This window comes from Trachymyrmex cornetzi, unplaced genomic scaffold (assembly GCF_001594075.2).
Source record: "Trachymyrmex cornetzi isolate Tcor2-1 unplaced genomic scaffold, Tcor1.1 scaffold16, whole genome shotgun sequence".
Lineage (NCBI taxonomy): Eukaryota > Metazoa > Arthropoda > Insecta > Hymenoptera > Formicidae > Trachymyrmex > Trachymyrmex cornetzi.
The window spans coordinates 3,497,729-3,519,098 of NW_017296201.1; the positions used below are offsets into that span (position 1 = coordinate 3,497,729).

The 21,370-nt window shown below is 40.5% G+C and overlaps 1 protein-coding gene across 1 annotated transcript in view; it reads left to right on the plus strand.

Annotated features, from left to right (window-relative positions):
• The window catches only part of Ten-m (teneurin transmembrane protein Ten-m), a 392,191-nt gene that overhangs the window by 353,345 nt on the left and 17,476 nt on the right, over window positions 1-21,370 (plus strand). The window contains exons 3-5 of the mRNA XM_018503970.1: window positions 13,051-13,233; window positions 18,505-18,589; window positions 20,360-20,523. Coding sequence (XP_018359472.1) covers window positions 13,051-13,233; window positions 18,505-18,589; window positions 20,360-20,523 — 432 coding nt within the window. The remainder of the gene's footprint in view (window positions 1-13,050; window positions 13,234-18,504; window positions 18,590-20,359; window positions 20,524-21,370) is intronic.

Sequence of the window (21,370 nt, forward strand, 5' to 3'; positions counted from 1 at the left end):
CCCCTTCTTCCTCTTCCTCCGGCGGCAACCTCTCTGCCTCTCCTCGCTCTATCCTCACCAAACGGCCGCACGGCATCGATTTTAACCTCGGCTTTGCGGATTTATTTCGGCCCCGTGCCTTAACCGACCCGAGAGAGCCGTGTGCCGGCGTATTTCTCTAAAGAAATCATTTCCTTTCGCGCGATTACGGTAGAGGAATGGCGACGTGGGATCGAGAAAATCATAAGGGGGTAGTACAAACGTCGTGCGTACGCCGACGATAAATTTCGCCGTACGGTACACGATGCGCACAGTTATCGCGCCGATCTCGGGCCTCTCCTGCGTGAAATTCTGGGATGGTAGCCGATAAACATTTTACGATACCTTCTACTCCTTCGAGAAAACGGGTTAACTCCCAAGATTGCCAAACAGATTTACGCGACGAAGAGTTTAATACAGTTGCATGCAAATCTACTTCTTTTATTTAAAGTTTGACTTAAATCTGATAATAATAGCACTTGCGACTTGTGTTTGTACTTTCTTGTGATACTTTCCAGACGTTTGTCTAAGTGTGCCAGAAAGAACGTAGAATTTCTTCCCTTATTCAATTTTAACTCCGTAACGCAATTTGACCTAGAAGTAGAAATTCACTGCACTGTGGACATAATAGATATCGTTGTGGACGTTGTTGGCAGATATCCCGGGTTATTCCGACGAAATCTATCGACCTATCGGCGCCTCTCGTGAGTGTGGCCCTATTCATTAGGTTCGTTCGCCGCGAGAAATCCAGATTCGAAAGTTTCCTGAGGGGGGAGGAGGCGGGGGGGAGAGGAAGGATTTCAGGAGAAAGGATGAGGTGGAGGAGAGAGGAATTGGTGCGTCCTAAATCACTCCTTTCTTTACGTAGGTGTACTAACGACTTCGCCTCCTCCGCAGCCTGTAATTAATAGTCGGACCGCGTTCTCCAGGATCCTATATCACAGTGCAGTGGAGAGAGAACCGCGCGCGAGAGATAGCCGTAGATCGTATGGAATCGTAGGACGTAGATCGTAGAGGCCCGATAGGCGCATGCCGGTCAAGACCGATGGAACGAGAACGATTACCGTAAGATTTCCATCGGCTGTTATTTGCGCCGATTAACGAATACCAACGTCGAAAAGCCGATGGAGAAGCGCGACGATCGGTTAACACCCGTGCGTTTATTACTAATTAATTCTTGCTCCTTCTCTATCCTTTTCCTTCCCCCCCCCCTCTTTCTCTCTCACACACACTTTCTCTCCCTCTCCTGTTTCTCTCCCAGGTAAGACCTGCTAACCCGTGTATAGATCGTAGATCTCCAATTGCCCGTGTCGCCCGCGTCGTAAAGAGCCGGGGAACGTAACACGGGATACGCTCGTCGATCTGCGCGAGATACATGGGTAATCGTTAGCAACACTTTACGACCAGCATTACTACGGTAACGTAAAACATTATATAGCGGAGCTCCATTAAATGACCGGTTAATAAATAACTGCGACGTATGTATGTGCGTGCGTGTACTGCATTCGCCCGCGAACGATTTTCCTCCGAGAGTCGATCTGTGTGTCGCCCGATTACGCAAAAAAAAAAATCCAATGTAACTATCAAGAATCGTGTCTACTATTCAAAGCGACCGCTAATTAAACGATACTGTGGAATGTCTGCAGGTGCTGCCGAGATACATTTACAGCCACGACTGTTTGTAGTGTTTGTACTCAATTAATTTTGCGAACGTTGTTCACTCGCAACTAACTGATGCCCGACATCGTCGCAAAGTTACTTAACGAGCGAAAGAAAAGGTTATTGCTTCCGCATTAAACCTTAACGACATCTCGAAAGTAACAAAATGTCATATACACGTCGTCGGTATTATATATTATTTTTGACAAATCACTTGGAGCTCTATGAAATGTTAACAGGGATGAGAACCGATATAAGTATTCACCAACTATTCTTCATCTTGTTATTTTTCCACTTTTGTTTGTTTGCAATTCGCAAAATAGAAAAATTGATGTAGTTTTTACTTTATTAATTGATACACTATTTTTTTATGTCAGATTTTACCTAAATTGAGTTATTTTTAATCATTTCTGTAGGTCGCTACTGTTCGTGTATACTTAATAATATCGTCAATTTATCATAGAAAAATAAACTTAACTCAATTCAAGAATATCTGTTAAATTTAATCTAAATTTAGTTTATTACAGAGAGTAAAAAACATTTCATGTTTGTGTTGGTCCACTAAAGTCCTTATTACAGTTTTGTATTGAATTTGTAACATATTCGAATGTTAATTTGATATAATGTGATTATGTTATTTAAATAGTTTGTATTAAATCGATATTCAACATTTCTTAGTGTCAAAATAATACAATTCATTAATAAATAAACAATATAAAAATAATATGTTTTTAAATTCTAAGATGAATAAATAAAATGTGTTGATTTAATATATCGTGAACGTTATTTTACTGAAAAAATATGCTTCCACGGTTTATTTACAAACTGTGTCAGTATTACCTTTTTATTTATTTGTTAAAATAATATTTATGTTACCTTTTAACATATTCATTTATATTAAATTAACACATAAATTTGTGTGAATCCTTTGGGACACGTGAAATGTGTTAAATTTAACATAAATTTTCTACCATGTTTATTAAGTGCATACGTTAATACGTGGACGTTGTTTACTTTAAAAATAATTATAGAAATGGATTGATTTACATTTTGGCACACATGGAAGATAAAAATAACGAAATGTTATTTAACTCGAGGGATTGGGTTGTCGTGCATTGCTCTTTTGATATCTATAACAGTGCAGGCCAGCTTTGATAGTCTGAAATAAATTTGACATGAAGGCCTAAATCTATATTACTTACTCGTATTATACTTATCTGTGCAAAAAAGCTCAGGGCAATCCTGGAGTATACCCGCGATACAGTCCTCGCATCGGTTGATGTAGCAATTCTCGTGGGACGGAGGGTCGAGCTGGTATCGATGATACTTAGCCATCGCGTCCTGAGCCAACCGCTCACTTGATGAAACAATAATGCGACTCGCTCGACTCGATCGAAAGGGCGCCGATTCACCGATGATTGCGGACTCGTAGCCACCTACGCGTCCTAGATCGGCGGAATCCTTTGTGTCCCGAGGGGTAATTTATTCGCGGCATGTCCGTGTAACCAGCGTGTAACTGACGCGCGTAAAGCGTGATTGTACGAGACTTGCTATCGAATCGCGGCGTTTCGCACGACGTCGGGGCACAGATATTATGACATTCACGTTGGAGAGAACTCGCCCACGGGAGATCGTCAGCGAGCACGATCATCGATTGGCGATAATGGTCGACAGACGGGAACACGTGGGCGAGTTACAGGCTCACCGACTCTCGACCGCAAAAGTTTGCCGATGAGAACGAGCTTACAGAGTTACTCGGAGTGTTAGCGGTGTTTCGGTCCGATGCGTTTCTTTGGTGCCAAATTGCAGCAATTTTACAAGAGACCCCGTTGCCGTCCGATGTTCGGAACTTGGGAATTGTAGACCGTTGCGATTCGACCGAAGATACTTATCATTCTCGAGCGTGATTAACTGCAACAATAAATGTAGACATGTGAACGAATGAGACTCGGATCGTTTTAAGTAATTACTAATGGCGCCTGATTTTTAACCACTGGAGATATTATTGAAAAACAGAGTGTTTCAAATTGTTTTTAGTTGATTGTTCAACGCGTTTGTAATTTTAATCGAAATATTTATAACGAGAAACGCATCGGACTGGAAACAGACATGCGAAAAATTTCGAGTCCCAACTCACGTGCGACTCCTTAATTGGCGTGTTAGGGGGACGTAAAACCGGTTGTTCATTGTATGTTCTGCTCGGCGATCGCTCGCGTGAACACACACAGCGTTTTCCACGTGTTTCGATTCGCCGATGCAGTCCGAAAACAGGGTACCAATTATATCGGCCGCAATTCCTGACATCCTACACTTTGCTCGCGAACACTTTATGCTTCGATCGATGTTCTCAATCGATATCCTACCACGAGACAGAACTTTCGCAACGAGAATCGAAAAGAAAAAGGTATTATTATCGTTAAAAATTAATGCAAGTTATTATCTGCACTTTATATTAACTTATAATAAAGTATAAAATTAATGTGATATTATTAAGATTAAGAGTGTAAATTATTGAGCATGTACATGTCGTGGAAAAAGTTCAAACAGAATCAAGTTGCACATTGTGTGAGCAAAATAATGTTATTTTATTTTGCAATACGATGAAAGAAGTAAAAAGCTGATTTAATCAAAATTCTCACGGAAAAAAAAGATTAGCTGCCACAGCTAAAAATTTAGGTATGGCAGCCAAATTCAGTAGTATTATATGGACATCTAACGTCGTGCCTGCGAGGTCTAATTTCCATTAGCTGTGAAACCTAAATATTTTCATTATAGTAACAGACAAGCATTTTGCTATTATGTCGATATATTGATCATTACAGTAAATGTTTTCTATGTAACAGATAATTTGGTAACACAAGTAAAGTTTCAGCAAACCATATTTAGCTGTGGTAGAGACAATTTTCTTTTACATGGACATATACGATAACTGTGACAACTAACTTCATGTTGCTAAATAAATTGATCTGTAGCTAATGCAATTTCAGCTAATCAGAATTAGCTGTAGCCAGAAACATTTTTTTTTTCCATGCTGTATTGTGAAGTCTATGCTGTGGAATTTATTTCTAATGCAAAACAAGTTATCATTCAAGCGTTATTCAATCCGACTTGAAGGTTGAAAGAGAAGGCCGGAAATAAAATTTGTACTATTTGACTAATAACAATTTTTATGCATGATGTCAGGGATATCCTGCGAGCTTTCACATGAAAGCGAAAGATAGAGAGTTAAGGGTCGAGCATTCGCTCGAATTCACACGATCAGACGCTTTGATTTTCGAACCGCCGTTTCCCGTCTGGAAAATGCCTCGTCTTTCCACGCTCGGCTTAGTCTCTTCTTTCGAAGGAAAGGATCGCCAAGGGTGTCGTATCGAGGTGCTTCGCGGAGGTCCACTCGAAGATACTAGACATGCCGGACTTCCTAGTCGTAAAGACAGAGAGAAAAAAAGAAGGAAAAACTAAAGACTAACCCACTCGCGGCTTTTCCACTACTACCGGCAGCGTGTGCACGCCACATAAATTCTAATGGGAAACGAATTAAGCCGCCCCATTTTCTCACCCGAGCCCGAAGCCCCTTATTTTCGCCGAACGTGAAAAGTTTTCAGCGTACTTTCGCGAAAGGAGATCCTCTCAGATATATCGTACTTAATGTAACCGCCCTTGCACGTTACACGTACGCGCGTAATAGCTCTCTAGGCTGACACACAGAAATTTTCCGGACCATGTATCATCTAAAGCTTCAGCTTAAATACGACGGTATATTTAAGGTGAATTATATACGTTTCAGACTTGGCGGACGTCGGACGTAGTTATCGCGGTCCGATGAGAAAACGTATTAACTCTTTGAATTTACATGCTGGATTAAAACAGATAATTCTATCGGTGCCCAGTTTTGCCGTGCTGCGCTTCTAATGAGCTTTCCTGATTTCAGTTTTCCTAATTTAGTACCGTAAACACGCGACGCAAGTGCAGGAACGTTATTAGTTTACGTACGCTCTTTGTGGAGTCTTCATGTCTCAGTCCGTAGGTGAGTTTTCATCACGAATTTCTTCGGAAACACGCCGACGAGATTTCAAAGAGAGAACGCGGGACAAGTGCCGTGTGCGCGCGCGCCAGTTTTCTCTCTCTCTCTCTCTCTCTCTTTATCAGCTACCATTTATTTCGACTTCCGTTTCCGTCCCTGTTAACTCCCGCGGACTTGGCCGCCGTGGAAAAGCTAATTTCGATTTTCCAGGACACCGGCGTGCCGTGAAAAATCCAATGGTCGAGTTGGGCGGCGGGAGAGCGTTCCACGAATTTTTTCTCGCTGCTCTCCGACTCTCTCGGTCTATCCCACTCCCTTTTTATTTTCGAGCCACGTAAATTCTAATGGGAAACGAATTAAGTCCTTTTTTTTCCCTCTTTCTCTTTTCCCTCCCTCGCCTTCACGGCGGATCGTTCCTCGTGGAGTTTCCACTTTGTCCGTAGGAAAAACGAGCGGCGGCACCGACACCACGCCATTCCGCACGGTTTAAGGCCGCCAAGAGATGCGATGCTCGACTTCCTGGTACAGATGTTAGTGCATTCGAATTCACACAGACGTGCAAGCACGTCCGAAAGCAGGACCGACGTGAAAGATAGATTCCACAATAATAGACCATCAACAGTTTCTGTCTTATAAATTATATTGATAAAAGAAGGATATTATAATATGTGTGTGTATACAGAGCTATAAAGTAAATTAATGAGAAAATAATTGAACACAATGAATAAAGCAATATAATTATGATGAATGATAAAAAAATTGTACGGCGCACAAAATATTAAAGGTATCATTTCAACGTGTAATATCGTGGTGTAATTAGAAAAAAAATATTAAAAAGTGATATATCTGATACATATCTTCCCCTAAGTTTCATCGCAGTCGGCCCTATCCGGACGTGTCTGTACCCACGTACGCGCGAAAATGTATGTAACACGAGGGTAAGGGACGAGGTTCCACATAGGGCGTAGAACGAGCACGAGGGTAAAGAACCGCCGCTATCGGCCCTCCGTTTCAGCCACCCCTTTCCTCTCTTTCCAACCCTCCCGTCCACATCGTGTCTCTCCCTCTGCGTCGCGTCTCCTCCGACTTCCAATTAAAACTGTTTCGCCCTACCCGCGCTCTTTTCCCCTCCCGGAGAGAAACGGGCCGGCCCGCCCCTTCATTTTTCAAGATTTTCCTCTGATGCCAGAAGGAAGCGAGAGAGAGGATCTCGAGAAGGCTTTCCCTTCGCTCTCAGGTCACTCGACGGCGAAAATCTCCTAACGAGACGTAATGCGACGACGTCGCGCGCGCGCTTTCGATCTACTGATATAAAACTGGAGGACTCGATTCGCTCCCAAGGAACGAAAATGCAGGGATTAGTAATGATTATTGGCGTGCTGTCAGCAGCCAATCGCGATTATCGAAGTAATGAAAGTATCTTTGTGTAATTGAAGTTTATACAGATATATTTTATTCTGATGGGAAATAAATTTCCCTCTTATAAGTTATATTAATCGACAAAATTTCTCTTTATGTTATATTGGTCTGATACGATGTTTTTCATATTATTTTTTGCATTGATTTCAAATATGTTTATTAAATTTATGAGAAGGACAAAGTTTTTGAGTAACGTGCATTTAAACATTTTTTTAATTGATATTTTTTTCCAATAATTTACTGATTGATAAAATTTCACTTTTTTAAACATTAAATTGATCTGGTAGAGTGTTTGCCATAGTTTTTTTTTTATGCTGATTCGTTTAATAAATTTATGGGAAGAGCAAGATTTTGTAGTAACATTAAAAAATTTTTTTATTTTTGTATATCTCTCTCATCTGCTTAAATATAAATAAGTGGATGGTTCTTATATATTGTTTTATGCTAATTCTGAAAATGAAGTTAGAATTTATTTTACAGACTCCAATTTTTCTTATAAGTAATATGAGGTATATGGACACTTAGTAGATATGACCCAATTATTGGATAAAATAACCAAAATTTTAAACATTAAGCTTTTAATGACATGTCTAAATAAATTCGTTGCTCGTCAAATAAGTATTTATTTAAAGAAAGTCATATATATTATTAAAAGTTTTTGCCTAATAATTAGATCACTATCGTCCATTTGCCTTATAAAAAAATTGGAGTCTGTATAATAGAATACATTATAATCTCATTTCAAAAATCAACATAAAAAAATATAAAAGAACCATCCAAAAATTATCCATTTAACATAATTGCTGTTATATAAAACCAGTGTTATATAAAAGATACAAAATAAGCAAAGATAAAATATATTTTTACATAATAATGTATTATAATGCGATCAAACGCGATACAATGATGATGTGAATGTGATATGACCGACTACCGTTGGATGGCCAATTGAGATAGATCATGATCTTGAGAAGCAATGTGTTGAGCGGGCTTAGGAAAGATCTTTGGTTACGTGGAAACGCGATATTTCATTTTGCCCAACATCCTTAATGAGACTAATTGCGCGCGTAGTTGAGCGTTTTATCATAATTAAATTATGGTAAATTGATACGGACGCAGGCGCACGCGGAAGATGATGCAACGTGCAGCGGAAAATTTTCACGAAAACTTCCGGATATTGCGATAAATTGCAAACGCTACCCGATACTACAGCGACGTAGTGATTCCCGGAGTAAAGTGGTTGTTTCACAAATTCTAACATGGCTTCCATAAGTTCTGGAGATAGCACGAAGAGGCGGCGGCGTCGGCAGTGGGGTGTATGTGTACGTAAACTCAAGATAACTCAACCGCTTTAGGATTCGCCGGGAATCGAGAAGCCTGGAGGATCTCCCGATATATCCGACATTCTGTGTGATGCTGCTGGAAGAACTAAAATAGCATATATCCGTTAAATAACGTTTTTATAAGATTCTCTCTCTCTCTCTCTCTCTCTCTATTTGTTTTTTGTGCTCATCTCATGGTCTGATATAATTCAAGCGATCTGTCAGAAATTCCTCTCCTTCTCGAGAACGAATACAGGACGCATCGATTATTTTTAGTTGCGCAGAAATTCAGTTTGCTCGTAAGTTTAAAACAATCTCATCTTTCAATTTATTAAATTGGTGAGTAGGACAGCAACTCGATTTGAGCTTACGCTATTCGCATCTCCAGTTGAAATGTTTGACTGATTTATTGATTTTCTGAGATGAAAATAACCATCTTTAATTATTCATATATATTTCCACAATCTTAAAAGAAGCTAAAGCTATATTTAATTGGCGCAAGGAAGGGAAAAGTCTCGTTTTGTAAACTTTCATTTTGAGAGTTACTATTTCTGTAACTTACAGATACATTTTCTGAAAATCCTAGTCACACATACATCCACATACATTTAATATAATTATAAAAAGTCATTACTTCATAAATAGACACAAGTCATGGAAAAGTAAGATAATATTTTTTTTTAGTTCCTTGCGGTGGATTTATGAAACTATGACCATACGCGAAGCTTCTCACGCGACCGCCGCTGGCACGTGGAAATATGCGCAGCTTTATTCAGCGCGCGATATAGTATTAATTCGTTCCGTTCCGAAAGCTAATCCAGACACGAGACTAACCCTTGTTCATTTTCTTCGCTCTGCACCCCAAAATTCGTCCACTCTGCTCTTTGATACGTGACCAGGCTCCCGAATCGTTTGTTCACCTTTCCCCTCCTAAATCTCCGTGGATATTGCTACGATGTTGCTTTATACGGTATTTTATCCCAAAGCGGTTTCACACGAGTCATATCTTTTTGGCGAAAAATAACGTGGATACAGTGTATCTTTTATCAAAAATTTATAATTTAAATCTACAATACCGCGAGTTTATTTAATTTAATATTTTCTTTTTGCTTCTTTAAATCTTATATAATCATAAAATTGTTATTATAATTCTCGCATGCGAACAATGTTTAATTAAAGTAATGTTTTGTCATCAAATTACACATATATATACACTCACGTATTTTTTTACTATTAAATTAACATTTATTTAACACACACACAAAACCAAGAAAAAAAATATTAATATAACGAAATTAGATATCTCTTAAAAATTTATTATTTTGATATTCAATTAAAGTTAGACATTTGACAGGATCAGATTACACCTCATTCAATGTGAGTGGCAATCAATTGCTCTCAAGATTTAACTTTTTTTCCATGTACGATCATCCCAGTTAACTTTTCCATGTCGAAAGAACACATCCAGTGATCCGAAGACAATCTAACGATCTGGAGAACCTCTTGATTCCACGGCGAACGTTCGATCCATTGGGGATTCCGTACCTGAGGATCTCGAAAAAAGGAGGTACCTTCTCTAATAAATTCCATTAGGCATGGGCTCTTGCGCGTAAGGGCCCCGATATTATGTTACGCGTTTTGACGTACACTCTCAATGGGCGCGCATCCATTACGTTGGCCGGGTGTGCGGCATCGGGTGTGGGTCCTCGAGGTCAGGACTCATTCAGTCCAGGGTCTTCTGTGACGACGTGTTCCTTTCGTGCCTCTCCGCCCCTTAAAGGTCCCTTCACGAATGTGGACTCAGTCGCGCGCAAACCAGGCGAGCATAATTCGATTCACGGATGCTTCGCTTCATCCTACCCGCGTGCGCATCCTTTGTCACGGCGATGCTCATCCTGGATATCGGATAGCGGCACGCAAAATCCCGTGCTCTTTTGTCGATGCTCAAACTTTCTCCCTCTCTGCTGGTCTTCCTCGGTCTGTTTTTATTTATTCTCCTCGAGCGACAACGATGACGACGACGACGACGACGACGATGACGAGATCTTTCTCGTACACTCAAACTGTTAGAACGGCGCGGCGGGAAAAGGAGCGACAACGGCGACGACAACGACGGGGTGAGATCCTTCAAGTAACTGTGTCAGGACAATACCCACTCCCGCCGATCTATTAGCAAGAATAACGACGTGCCACAGACTCTTCTGCCTCGATGGCTCCGGGAAGGATGAATAGACCAGCGCAAGCTCTTGTCGAGCGCTCGAGCTCTCTCGAGTTGCGCGAGCGTTTCGTACGTAACGAACGGATTCTGGGGTTAACAAGTTTCAGATATAATAGAAACGGTTGACAAGGCGCACTGTCGACTACAGCGTCCGCTTCAGTGAAATTTCTATTAGCAAAAATTATCGTGACTTTCTCGACAGTCTACGGTTCTACGTTCCGCAACAGGATCAAGATAATCATTTTGATTGAGAACTATTTTTTAATATGTACATTACGTAAATCATGCGTAAATTTAATATCACGCTGTTTCTACAGTTTGAACAGTACTGTTGTATTAATTAAAATTTAATAGCTTCCGTTGGGAAATATTAATATAAGGATTCATATTTGATGGCGCCAGACATCACGGATCCGGGGGTGGGAAGGAGGGTATAATAAAAGAATTTCACATTCGGGATTATTATTAATATATTATTATTATTAATTACGCCGATATATATTAATTTGTTCTCCAATTACATGATGCATTCACAGCTAATATTCGTGTACCATTACCATGTGTCCGTATCCTGAACGAACGTAAAAGGGCTGTTTTTCCGAGATGACTTCTGACTTCTGGAAAAAGGGGTACGGTGTCCTTGAGATGTTATGCTAGTTTACGCGTCTCTACCTTCGTCGATGGACCGATGCACATTGGTAGTAATGCCAAATGGTGCTTTCCTTACAGAGGAAGCGGGAAGGAGGGACCGAGAGCGAAATGTCGAAACTGGGAAAGTTCGATCGTAAAAGGGTCGAGTGCTCTTGGTTGAACCAAGTCCATGGGACGGAAGGAGAAGAGAGGAGAGGGTCGCGTAAGCGAAGCACGAATCGAAGTTGGTACGACGAACGGATGGAAGGAAGGATGAAGGGGAGACGAGCACGCGATTAGACGAGATTGAGAAAGTCCTTTGTCGTCGCACGGGATAAAACTTTTTTCTTCTTTTTTTCTTCGCTCTGCTCTCGCACTCTCTTCCTTCATCTTTCGCTCGCCCGGTTCTCCCTTTGCTGTCCTCCTGTCTTCTTCCGCTCACGTCGCCTCCTGTTGCACCCTTTATCGTCCAATAGGATATCAGGCGACGTTCGTTACCATCACCAGAAAAAGAGTACGAACGAATCCGCCTCATTGGCTGACACTCGATGCAGAAGAAGCGGTTCGAATTTCTTGCCGATATTCTCAACCGGATCCCTTTTTGGGGTTTTTGTCGATGTAGTGCCCCACGAATTCGATTATTTTTTAATGATATCAGTGATGGACTGATACACAATTTTACGTTGTCTATATAAAGTAAAATGGGAGATTAAATTGTAAAATATATTTTCAACAAATAACAAAAAATAAAACGATATTTTAGAGAAATATCACATATATATTAGAGAAGTAAAGTAAACCGCAAGTAAATTTCTCTAACGCAAACGCGAGTACATACGGTGCTTAAACTATCTGACCGAAATTTAACTTTGCAACTGCTTGCGTTTACCACAGTGTGCATAAAGCCTGCTGAATATTACAGTATGCGTCTAACAATAACCTGTTAACGCTTCGTATAAAATATCGAAATAAATGATGTGGTGGTCTTTCGCGTTATGAATCAACGAATCGCATCAGGCGGCTCTCCATTTTTGATATCTTTCAACGATCTTTCTAATCCGCGACACAAATCCACTCGCAAATCCACGCCGCGTTTGCATCATCGCTTGAAAGCAAACTTTTACCGGCTTTAGCTTTTAAAAAAAATCTTGGCTTAAAAAATCCTAGATTGTTCGCGGATAGGGTTAGGATCCATCCACCCCCGATGATGTCCCGATGATGGCGCGTCGCGTGTGAACCATGCCTAATCGTGAGATCGGCTCAACCCTTCGCCAGATGAAAACCGGGGCTGGGACCACCTGCCCTGGATTACTTGGTGCGAGCATTATAAGCCTTAAGACCAGCCGCCCTAGATCCTAGGCGAATCCTCGCGTCGTCGTATTGGTCCGCCGCTTTTCTTACCAACCGTTAGAAGCAACTTTATTCTGAGACAGCCAATTTTTAAAGAAGTCTCATATTTCCATCAACCGTTTACTAGAAATAGAATTCTTTTTGACTGCTGCAAATTTCCTTTTTGTAACAATTTGCAAGGGTTGATTTTATTTTTATTACATCAGCGACCAAGGGCGAGATACAATACAAAGGCCTATCTTTTCAAAGGAGAAATTTCACGGGCAAAAGGGTTTTTTAAAGGATTCCTTTTAAACGCTTTTATCTTTAGACTTCGATATTTATAACTCTATTGTAGATCCCGTACAATTAAGAAAGATGTTAAAGGATGTCCAGCGTCTCAAACTGAGTGTGCCTTTTCTTTATTGTTGCAGGGTGTTTGTTGGACAGTTCGGCACCACGGGGCCCGCCTGATGTGCCACCCCGTAACCCCGCAATGAGCCGGCTCAACGGAAGACTGCCAGGAAGTCACGCAGCGAGCGATCACGAACGCGATCCCGATCTCGAGCCATCCTGTCTCGTACGCACCCCATCCGGTAACTTCTACAATATACCAAGTGAGTTCGCAGGCAGGGAATCGTTAAGTCTGATTTAGTAGAGAGAAGGACAGTCTGAATGAGTAGTCATAGAGATACGTGGGAAATGATTTTCCCCTTTTTCCTCCGTCTACGAGTACCTTGGCAAATTTTAAATCGATTCGTCTCGCACGAAATGGAAATTCCAATAACTCCGATATTTTCACAATTTAAGTACAAATATATTTACAGAAGTAAAGTTATATCATGTGTTAAAAGATAAATTGTTTGTACGTTTTTTTATTCTCAGTTGCTTATAGCTCGAGAGTTATTGAGGCTTTTATTATCTTTATTAAGAAAATTATCAACTGTATAAGATTGGTAAAAAAAAAATTCGTGAACGATATAGTTCTAGTATTACTCTGTACATTTTCTCTTTCATCTCTGTCAAAAGATCCACGATCGCCATTACCTTAATTGAGGAATATTGATCCAAGAAAATTGTTTTTTTACTCTCTCTTTCTTTCTTTTATACAATTTTTTTGTTAAAATTTTACTTTTTAATTTTCTTTTGTTTATTATTTGTTTATTTTCTTATTTTTATTTTTTTTATCTTTTATTTCTTTATTTTTATTTTGTAGATATTATTTGTGTTACAGGCTTTTCTCTTTATTTTCTTTTTACTTATCACTTTTATATTCTTAAAAAGCTTGTAGAATATTAATAAACGTCTTTATACTATCTATCTCTCTCTCTTATCGCGAAATGAAAAAGTCTATTTTAGTAATTGTCTCCGTTTTCTCATATCTCTAAAACATCGATATATTTCTATACAGACATAAATATGAAATTTTAATACTTTTAATAGTCGCACGATTGATAAAGAGAAATATATACATCAACGTAAATACGGATAAATATTTGTTGGGGAGAGAAAAGCGCTTTTGCGAGCGCAAGTATCCTGTTGTGGTGTCCCTGGTGGAGTGTATCCCCCCGATAATGTCGGCGGTATTTGCACCAACTCGTCGAAAGAAGGCTTAGCAAAGGACGATGGCGGGTGACACCTTTGACGAGGGTATACATTGTAATCAGTGGTAACCAATGAGGGGATCGACCCAAAGGAAGAGTGTCGATAATTTTCAAACTATCTTCCGTGACGCATCTTATCACTTCCAAGTTTTTTTAAGAATCTAGCTCGAAAGCCACACGCTACGACGTTATCCAAAATTTTTTTTCTGTTTACCAAAAGATTCCGAAGGTTTCCCTTCGCTTTATCTTGAGAAAGCAAGGCACGTGATAACGGAGGTTGCTCGCGTGTTGCGCGTGAGAAAACGCGGCTTCTCGTGAAATAAAAGTTCAAAATAAAAGTCGGGACTTGTTGGAGTAGCCTCGAGACTAACTTGACTCTAACAAGCCGAACGATTCTCAAAATTTAGTCGCCGCAGATTGGTCTGCGGAGAGCGAATTGGTACGAGTCGGCTTGCCAACTTAGTCTTTCGCGAGTTCTTCAAACTTACGCCCGCATAGGTAAATTAATTACAAATCTAATTTAAAGGATCGTAACATGAAATAACACTGCATACCGGTGGTAACTTTCTAACAGGATCAGGATGAAAAAAGAGATGATGAAAGAGAGATAACAAACTATTCAGCAGCAGTAGATAATAGCAACTATCCGAGATAAAGTACAATAATAAAAAAGCAATAAAAATCACGAACATTGAAACTGTAAAGTCACGAATCGTTGGATTTAATTATTTTGGCCGCGATTTTATAATTTATATTTAACTATTAGTATACGCGATTTTTCGGTCCTTTACTAATATGATAGGTAGGTCATTCGTGTTTCGTGTTAATCGTCATTAAATAATATAGAGAAGATTTTTTTATACCTATTTAAAAAAAATTATATATAAATGTTATAATTAATTACTCGATGCACCTAGTTTTTTTTTTAACAAAAGAAATATGGAGGACACGATGTCCCAATATGTATGTAAAGATTAATTTACTTGATTTTTAAAGAAATTTAAGAGACAGTGATCGATTTCCATATGGAAAACAATGGACAAAATTCGAGCCATATACGAAGATGAAGGACAAGTCCCTTGACGGTTTCACTTGTCCTTTGCCATACCACCGAGCACACTCGTGGAAAGAAAAGGGCGCCTTGCGGCGACATTTTTCCGACGTACTCCACCAACGCGTGGTATCGACTACAGAGAAAACAACGGCGAAACCTAAGCTTTTCTACGTATAAAGTCTCCCCTGGTCCACTCGGCGACTCGGGAAGTGTCCGGCACAAATACCCGGGCACCCGGTGACACGCTCTTTTCTCTTGTTCGGCTCGTCGTAAAGATTTTTCAAATTCCATGGTCGAGCGCCATGGTTGACTGTTCCTTCGATGCACCCTGATGTTTTTCTAAAGCAAACGTGGATCATTTCAAAGGTTTTCTTAAAATCCATGGGATAGCTCGAATGGTGATTTATGAGCCTTACGATCCTTCGTCTTATTGACTGCTCGGTTATGACACCGCCTGACGCTTATAGCCGTCTGCATAATGCAAGTCCACAGTCGAGACCTTCCTTCCTAAAAATCACCTTGCTCACGCAATAGATGAATTTGCTCTCGTTTTTTCGCTTAAGTCTATCTATCTACTCTAAGCTTATTTAGTCTTACTATAATTATGAAAAACATTTTTATGTACTAAACAATTACATTATTTGGCTACTTATACTTTTGTGCACTCAATAAATCTCTTTCGTTTAAAAATTCACAGAATATTATTAAAAAAACTTCTTACTACAACAATATGTAATAAAAGGAAAGCAGTTTAATTTTCGAAATACTTTATCAAAATTTTTTTGCAAAATTTATTCTTTGTGATATTAGATATTTTTTGCTTGTCTTTACTAAATTTTCTTCTAACATTCTTCGAGAAAAGTCATCTTACAGCTCTTGACTTATAATTTATAGATACGTATAGCTTAACATTATCATGCAACCGGAATTCTGGTCCCTTAAATGATTCGACACAACCAACACAATTCCAATTTGACGCGTACTCACGTTCAACCCTTCGTCAAAGCGATTCCTTGCGTGAAGATGCCTCTTGCAAGCGCATCATCGGCGGTAAATCACCTGGCAGGTCGCCAATTAGAATGAATTCTCGCCGACGAACCACCGATTAGCGAATATTCTCCTTTAATTCGATTCCGGACGACGGGGGTCGCCGTCTCGTGCGCTTAAGCACCCTGAAGAAAAATAAAAACGAGAGAAATACACCCTCCAGGTAGAACGGAGTATCCCCGAAATCACCGTAATCATCGATATCTGCCTAAATGGCATAATCACCGGATTTCGAGGCCGGAGCGGCAACACCTGCAATTAGCGGTGGTGGGGTCAGCAGCTTCGGCCGGGCCCTCTTCTCTTCCCACGCCCGCGTTTTACCGTTCACCAAGGTATGCCCGAAGGTGCGGGGGAATGTTAAGAGTTGGACGAGCTCCCCGTAAGAAGACAAAGGGCGCTGAAGCAGCGAAGCTCTGCCTCGCCCGTTACTTCGAGCGTGTTCCGAAAAAGGGTTCCGTGAAGCGGGCTTCAGACGAGCTAAGTGTCAAGAACAACAAAGCTCGAACTCGAATGCCGCTTGCGCGCGTAAACGTGTAAAGTGGCTCATTAATATTCAAAACGCTGAAGCACTGCGTTTTAAATGCGCACCGCGCTACCGCGTGCGACCGTATCTCGACATGCGGATAGGCAGAGAGAGAGAGAGAGAGAGAGAGAGAGAGAAACGTACCGAGTTAAACTTCCAAAATTAATTCAGAGCTTGTTTCAAATGTAAATACATTTCAGCATGCTTATTTCTATTTTATCAGTTATTATATCCAGATTTAAATATATAATTTTTATTTTTTTTTTTCCGCGATATTTTCCGCTGTCCATGAATGTTGCACGTCTTTCTCATTTTTGCGGACGGAAATTAATGTAGAAGTGCGTGTTTTGCGCACCAACTATTTCATCACAGCTAATATTAACCCGAATATTTCAGTAGAGTATCACGAGAGACGTAATAGAATTCGTGTTACTCCGCTATTCCATGCCCCCAAAACTTGTGTGTTTGAGGTTCTCTTGGTTGAGGATTAACGCGTTAATACCACTCGTGCATATTGTTGCGAGGGTGTGATTATCCCTCAAACCATCGCCACTCACCACTAATCATCAGTACTGTCGTCACGACGTTTACGATCGTCCATCGAATATACACGGAATCGAGTTCACAGGATGTACCGGCCTCAATTTTCAAGATCGTAACTTCCGGAGACCTTAAAAGACGACAAAAGGAAAAGTCACATTTTTCAATGTATTATACTACCAAATTAGCTTCTTTTTGAGCAGCGGTTTCTTTTTTCCTATGATTTCTCTTCGGTTTTACAAGACCGCCTTGTGTTCGACAGTTTTCTAAGACCTGAGAACGCATTTACAGGCTTCCTTCCCTTCGGCACAAGCCGTAGCCGCGATTGCTTGAAATTCAAGCCAAAACCGCGATGAATCATATACTTATCGATTCAACAGGAGCCCCGCGACCGCTGTGCCGCTCCTTTCCTCCTACCTCGCGTCTTACGTGTGTGTGTGTGGAAACGGCACGAGTAGAAAGACGTTCGCGTCTGGCATCACAAAGAATCGCGTCTGGTCGTTCACCGGGAAAAGTCTCGCGTTGAAAATGAAGAATCGACACTGTCGTAATTTATTTAACGGCCGGCCACGCCTCGCGCTCACCAAACCTCCGCGCTCGAGCTCTCCTCCATAATTATACGTTCCGCACGTAATCGGAAATGCCGCGTGAGAGTAAACGTAAGCGAGGGGCGTGATTATCCCGACGACGGACCGACGGCAGGCGATTTTTAACCCCGTCAAACCGATAGAGAGCCTACGTCAAAACGTAATGCGTGCTGTCTATTAGCGGCTCTAACGATATCATTTACCTCGGTAAATCAGTTAACTTGATAAAACGGCTAATCATGGACGAGCAACTATAAAAATTGAGGAATAATGCCCCTTGCACAAAGTACGGCGAAACTCGTCGAAAAAGCTATCTTACCTCCAATTTTCCGCGTGTATTATGACGCTTCCTGTATAATACGATTTTGTATGCATTACGTAAAATGTAAACTACATCGCACTGAATTGCATTTACATTTTGGACGGCGGAAAAACTTGATGGGGCGCCTACGTTGTTTCCCACGAGAAATTTCGCCGATCTGTCAGACGGCGAATATAACAAACTGTCTTCATCCTCCGTTTCTCTTTTGCAGAGATACCGAAGAATGAATACAACAACAAGAATCAGTCCACGGGGAACAGTCCAATAAAAGTGGAGCTGCAGAACAACATGGACAGGTAAGACCGTTTACCGCACAATACTTGTTCCTCCTTCTGCTATGCGGCGTGGTTGTCCCCAAGAATGAATTGAACCGTCGTTCCGTCGTGGTACGGGGCCGAGAAAACTCGTGTTCTCTGTGAAAACCGACGCATGATCGAACCTATAACACGCAAACAAGGTCGACTTCTGGTTCTCCGCTTCTTTCTTCGTGCTACTCGAGACGATCCTCATGAATCATCCATTCAGTCGACTCGCGGCACAATGTTTGAACGTGGATTGTCGCACCTCAAGAAAGCGTGCACCTCTCCTGCGCTCGTGACGTTTGCCCGTAGAAAATCTTCGGGTTTTGCGAATCTTTACGAGGACCATTCGCCGCAGATCTATAGAGGAACGCGTCGCCGAAACTTGCAAAACGAGTGCTGCTGCGAGATTCACGTCGTGTTTACGAAGCCGGTAAACGAACTTCTCTTTCGGCCGCGGGAAGAGAGAGAGAGAGAGAGAGAGAGAGAGAGAGAGAGAGAGAGAAGAGAATGGAATTTGATAACGCGCTACCCCTGGAGCCAACGGAGATTCGAGTTTCCTCGCTTTTACGGTATGCAAATTTGTTAAATGGCATTAACGCGCGGCTCGAAAGTTGAACGAGTCATTTTTAAGAGATTGAATAGAACGATATTGAAGTAACACGAAATGAGAAAACTAATTTGATAATAGCGAATGCTAATTCTCAGCCGATCCGGCATTTGAGTGCATAATATAATTTCTTTTTTTATTGAATTCGTACATTTTAAAATTTTTTTGACATTTTACAGAAGCAAACATACGCGAAATACACGTCGATAGCTAGTAACCGACGTGATTTGATATTCTTTTTTGTTCGCATAAAATTAATATTTCACTTATCTTTATCAAAAATCAAAACAAAGCGAAATATCCTAAAAATGTAAATGTGATAAAACCGAAGAGCTTAACGTTCGAAAACGTAGGATATTTCAATATTGAAACTTTGTAACGAATAAGTCAAACATTCGGTTAAACATTTCGACATCGGGCTGTAAAATGGAGAATTCAGGGACCGGAAGTTTCACTCGGGGAAACTCCAAATCGTCCGCTTTTATTTGGTTTGCGCGATAGAAAAAAAATGCGCGTCCAATCCGCGTAGAATCAACAGCGGGAGAAAGGACGCCTGGTAGACGCCGCTTGGTTCTCGTTTTTTTCATTATCACGCGGTGCAACGAAAGCAAACGCGTTTTCCCGCTTGCGCTTCAGAATCCGACGGTTGCGTTTAAATATTTTGGTTAGACATTTGTGAGTTACTTGGAAACGGCGGCGGCGGCAATGTTCAGTACAAACACACTCGAGGGCTGCTGCTTTTCCACGGGGGTATGTAACGAGCGAGAATACATTACGAGTTTCTCGAACGTCACGAGGGAGAGTAAGAGAAAGGTGGGAGGCAGAGGGGGAGAGAGAGAGAGAGAAAGAGAGTGCCGAAACTCCATACTGTACCGAAACTCTGAGAGTTCGGCTGAACGTGCCTGAAAATTGTACCGAGATGCCGAATTCCTTGGCGGTGGTCCTCTAATTACAACGGCGGCGCATTGAGAAATTATGCAATGTCTTATAACAGAGTTTCAGTACGAATGGCTATCGAAGTCTTCGGATAAAACAATGGGATAAAGATTAATCCGTGACCGCTAATGAGCGGATAATGCGCATGTTAGACGGATCTACTCTCATCGTGATGGGAATTTACATGCGGTTGCTACAAATCGAACTTCATTGATTTTCAGAGTACCTTTACCTTACGGGCACGCCCCGTCGATGATCCCGATGAGGAGACAAAGCATCCGCTGTCATTTCCGCAAGGGAATCGATTGGTGCAGCTGGAAACTAATTGCTATAGTAGTAATTATGCTCTCGCTCTGCTTGACTGCAGCATTAACCTACGTCGCAGGTAATTATTCGCATATTGCATTCCGAGCGATCTTTCTTTACTCTACAAGCAATACCTGTCTTACATTGAATGTGTAACTTTAAGTAGAAACAAACATAATGAAAGGCTCTAGCAAGTATAAATTACAAAAGTACATACAAATGCCAACCAGGGCCAACTTCAGGTGTTTCTGTGCGATTTCTTTATTAAATAACAAGTCATATAGACGTCACATTCGACTCCTCGTTTTTAGATCATTCTCAATAATTAACAAAACGAAAATATTTCGAAATTATTTCATCGAGATTGAAGAGAATGTCGCAGTCAAATACATTAAAATAGAGCAAATTATGCTCAGATATATAAGATATGTGAATGTGTCAACACTGATAAATTTCTTGAAAAATACTAGTGGAAACTCGTTAATTTTTAATCAAATTGAATCCGTGTTATATCGAATCTGCAGTCTCATGTACCATTTGTCAGAACGTTAAACTATTTATATCGAAACGGGATAAATATTATCGTTTTTGTTGATTATTAAAAACGATATAAAAGCGAAAGGTCGAAATATTTAATTAATTTGTTACTCAATAAAAAATTTTAATTCACATACAAATATCCAGTGTTGGCTCTGATTAGCATTTGAATTTTTGTGACTTAAGTAAAAATTTAACACCTTTTTTTTAAATACGTTATTCTTGAGAACAACAGATTTGATCCACATTTAAAAAAAAATACTTTACAAACACACAAAAGTACTTTATCTATCACACGTATTTTAAATAATTTTTAGATTTTTACGTTGCCTTCAAAATATAATTTTGAAGTAACATCGTGAAAAATAACATAGCGCAATCTTTAATAA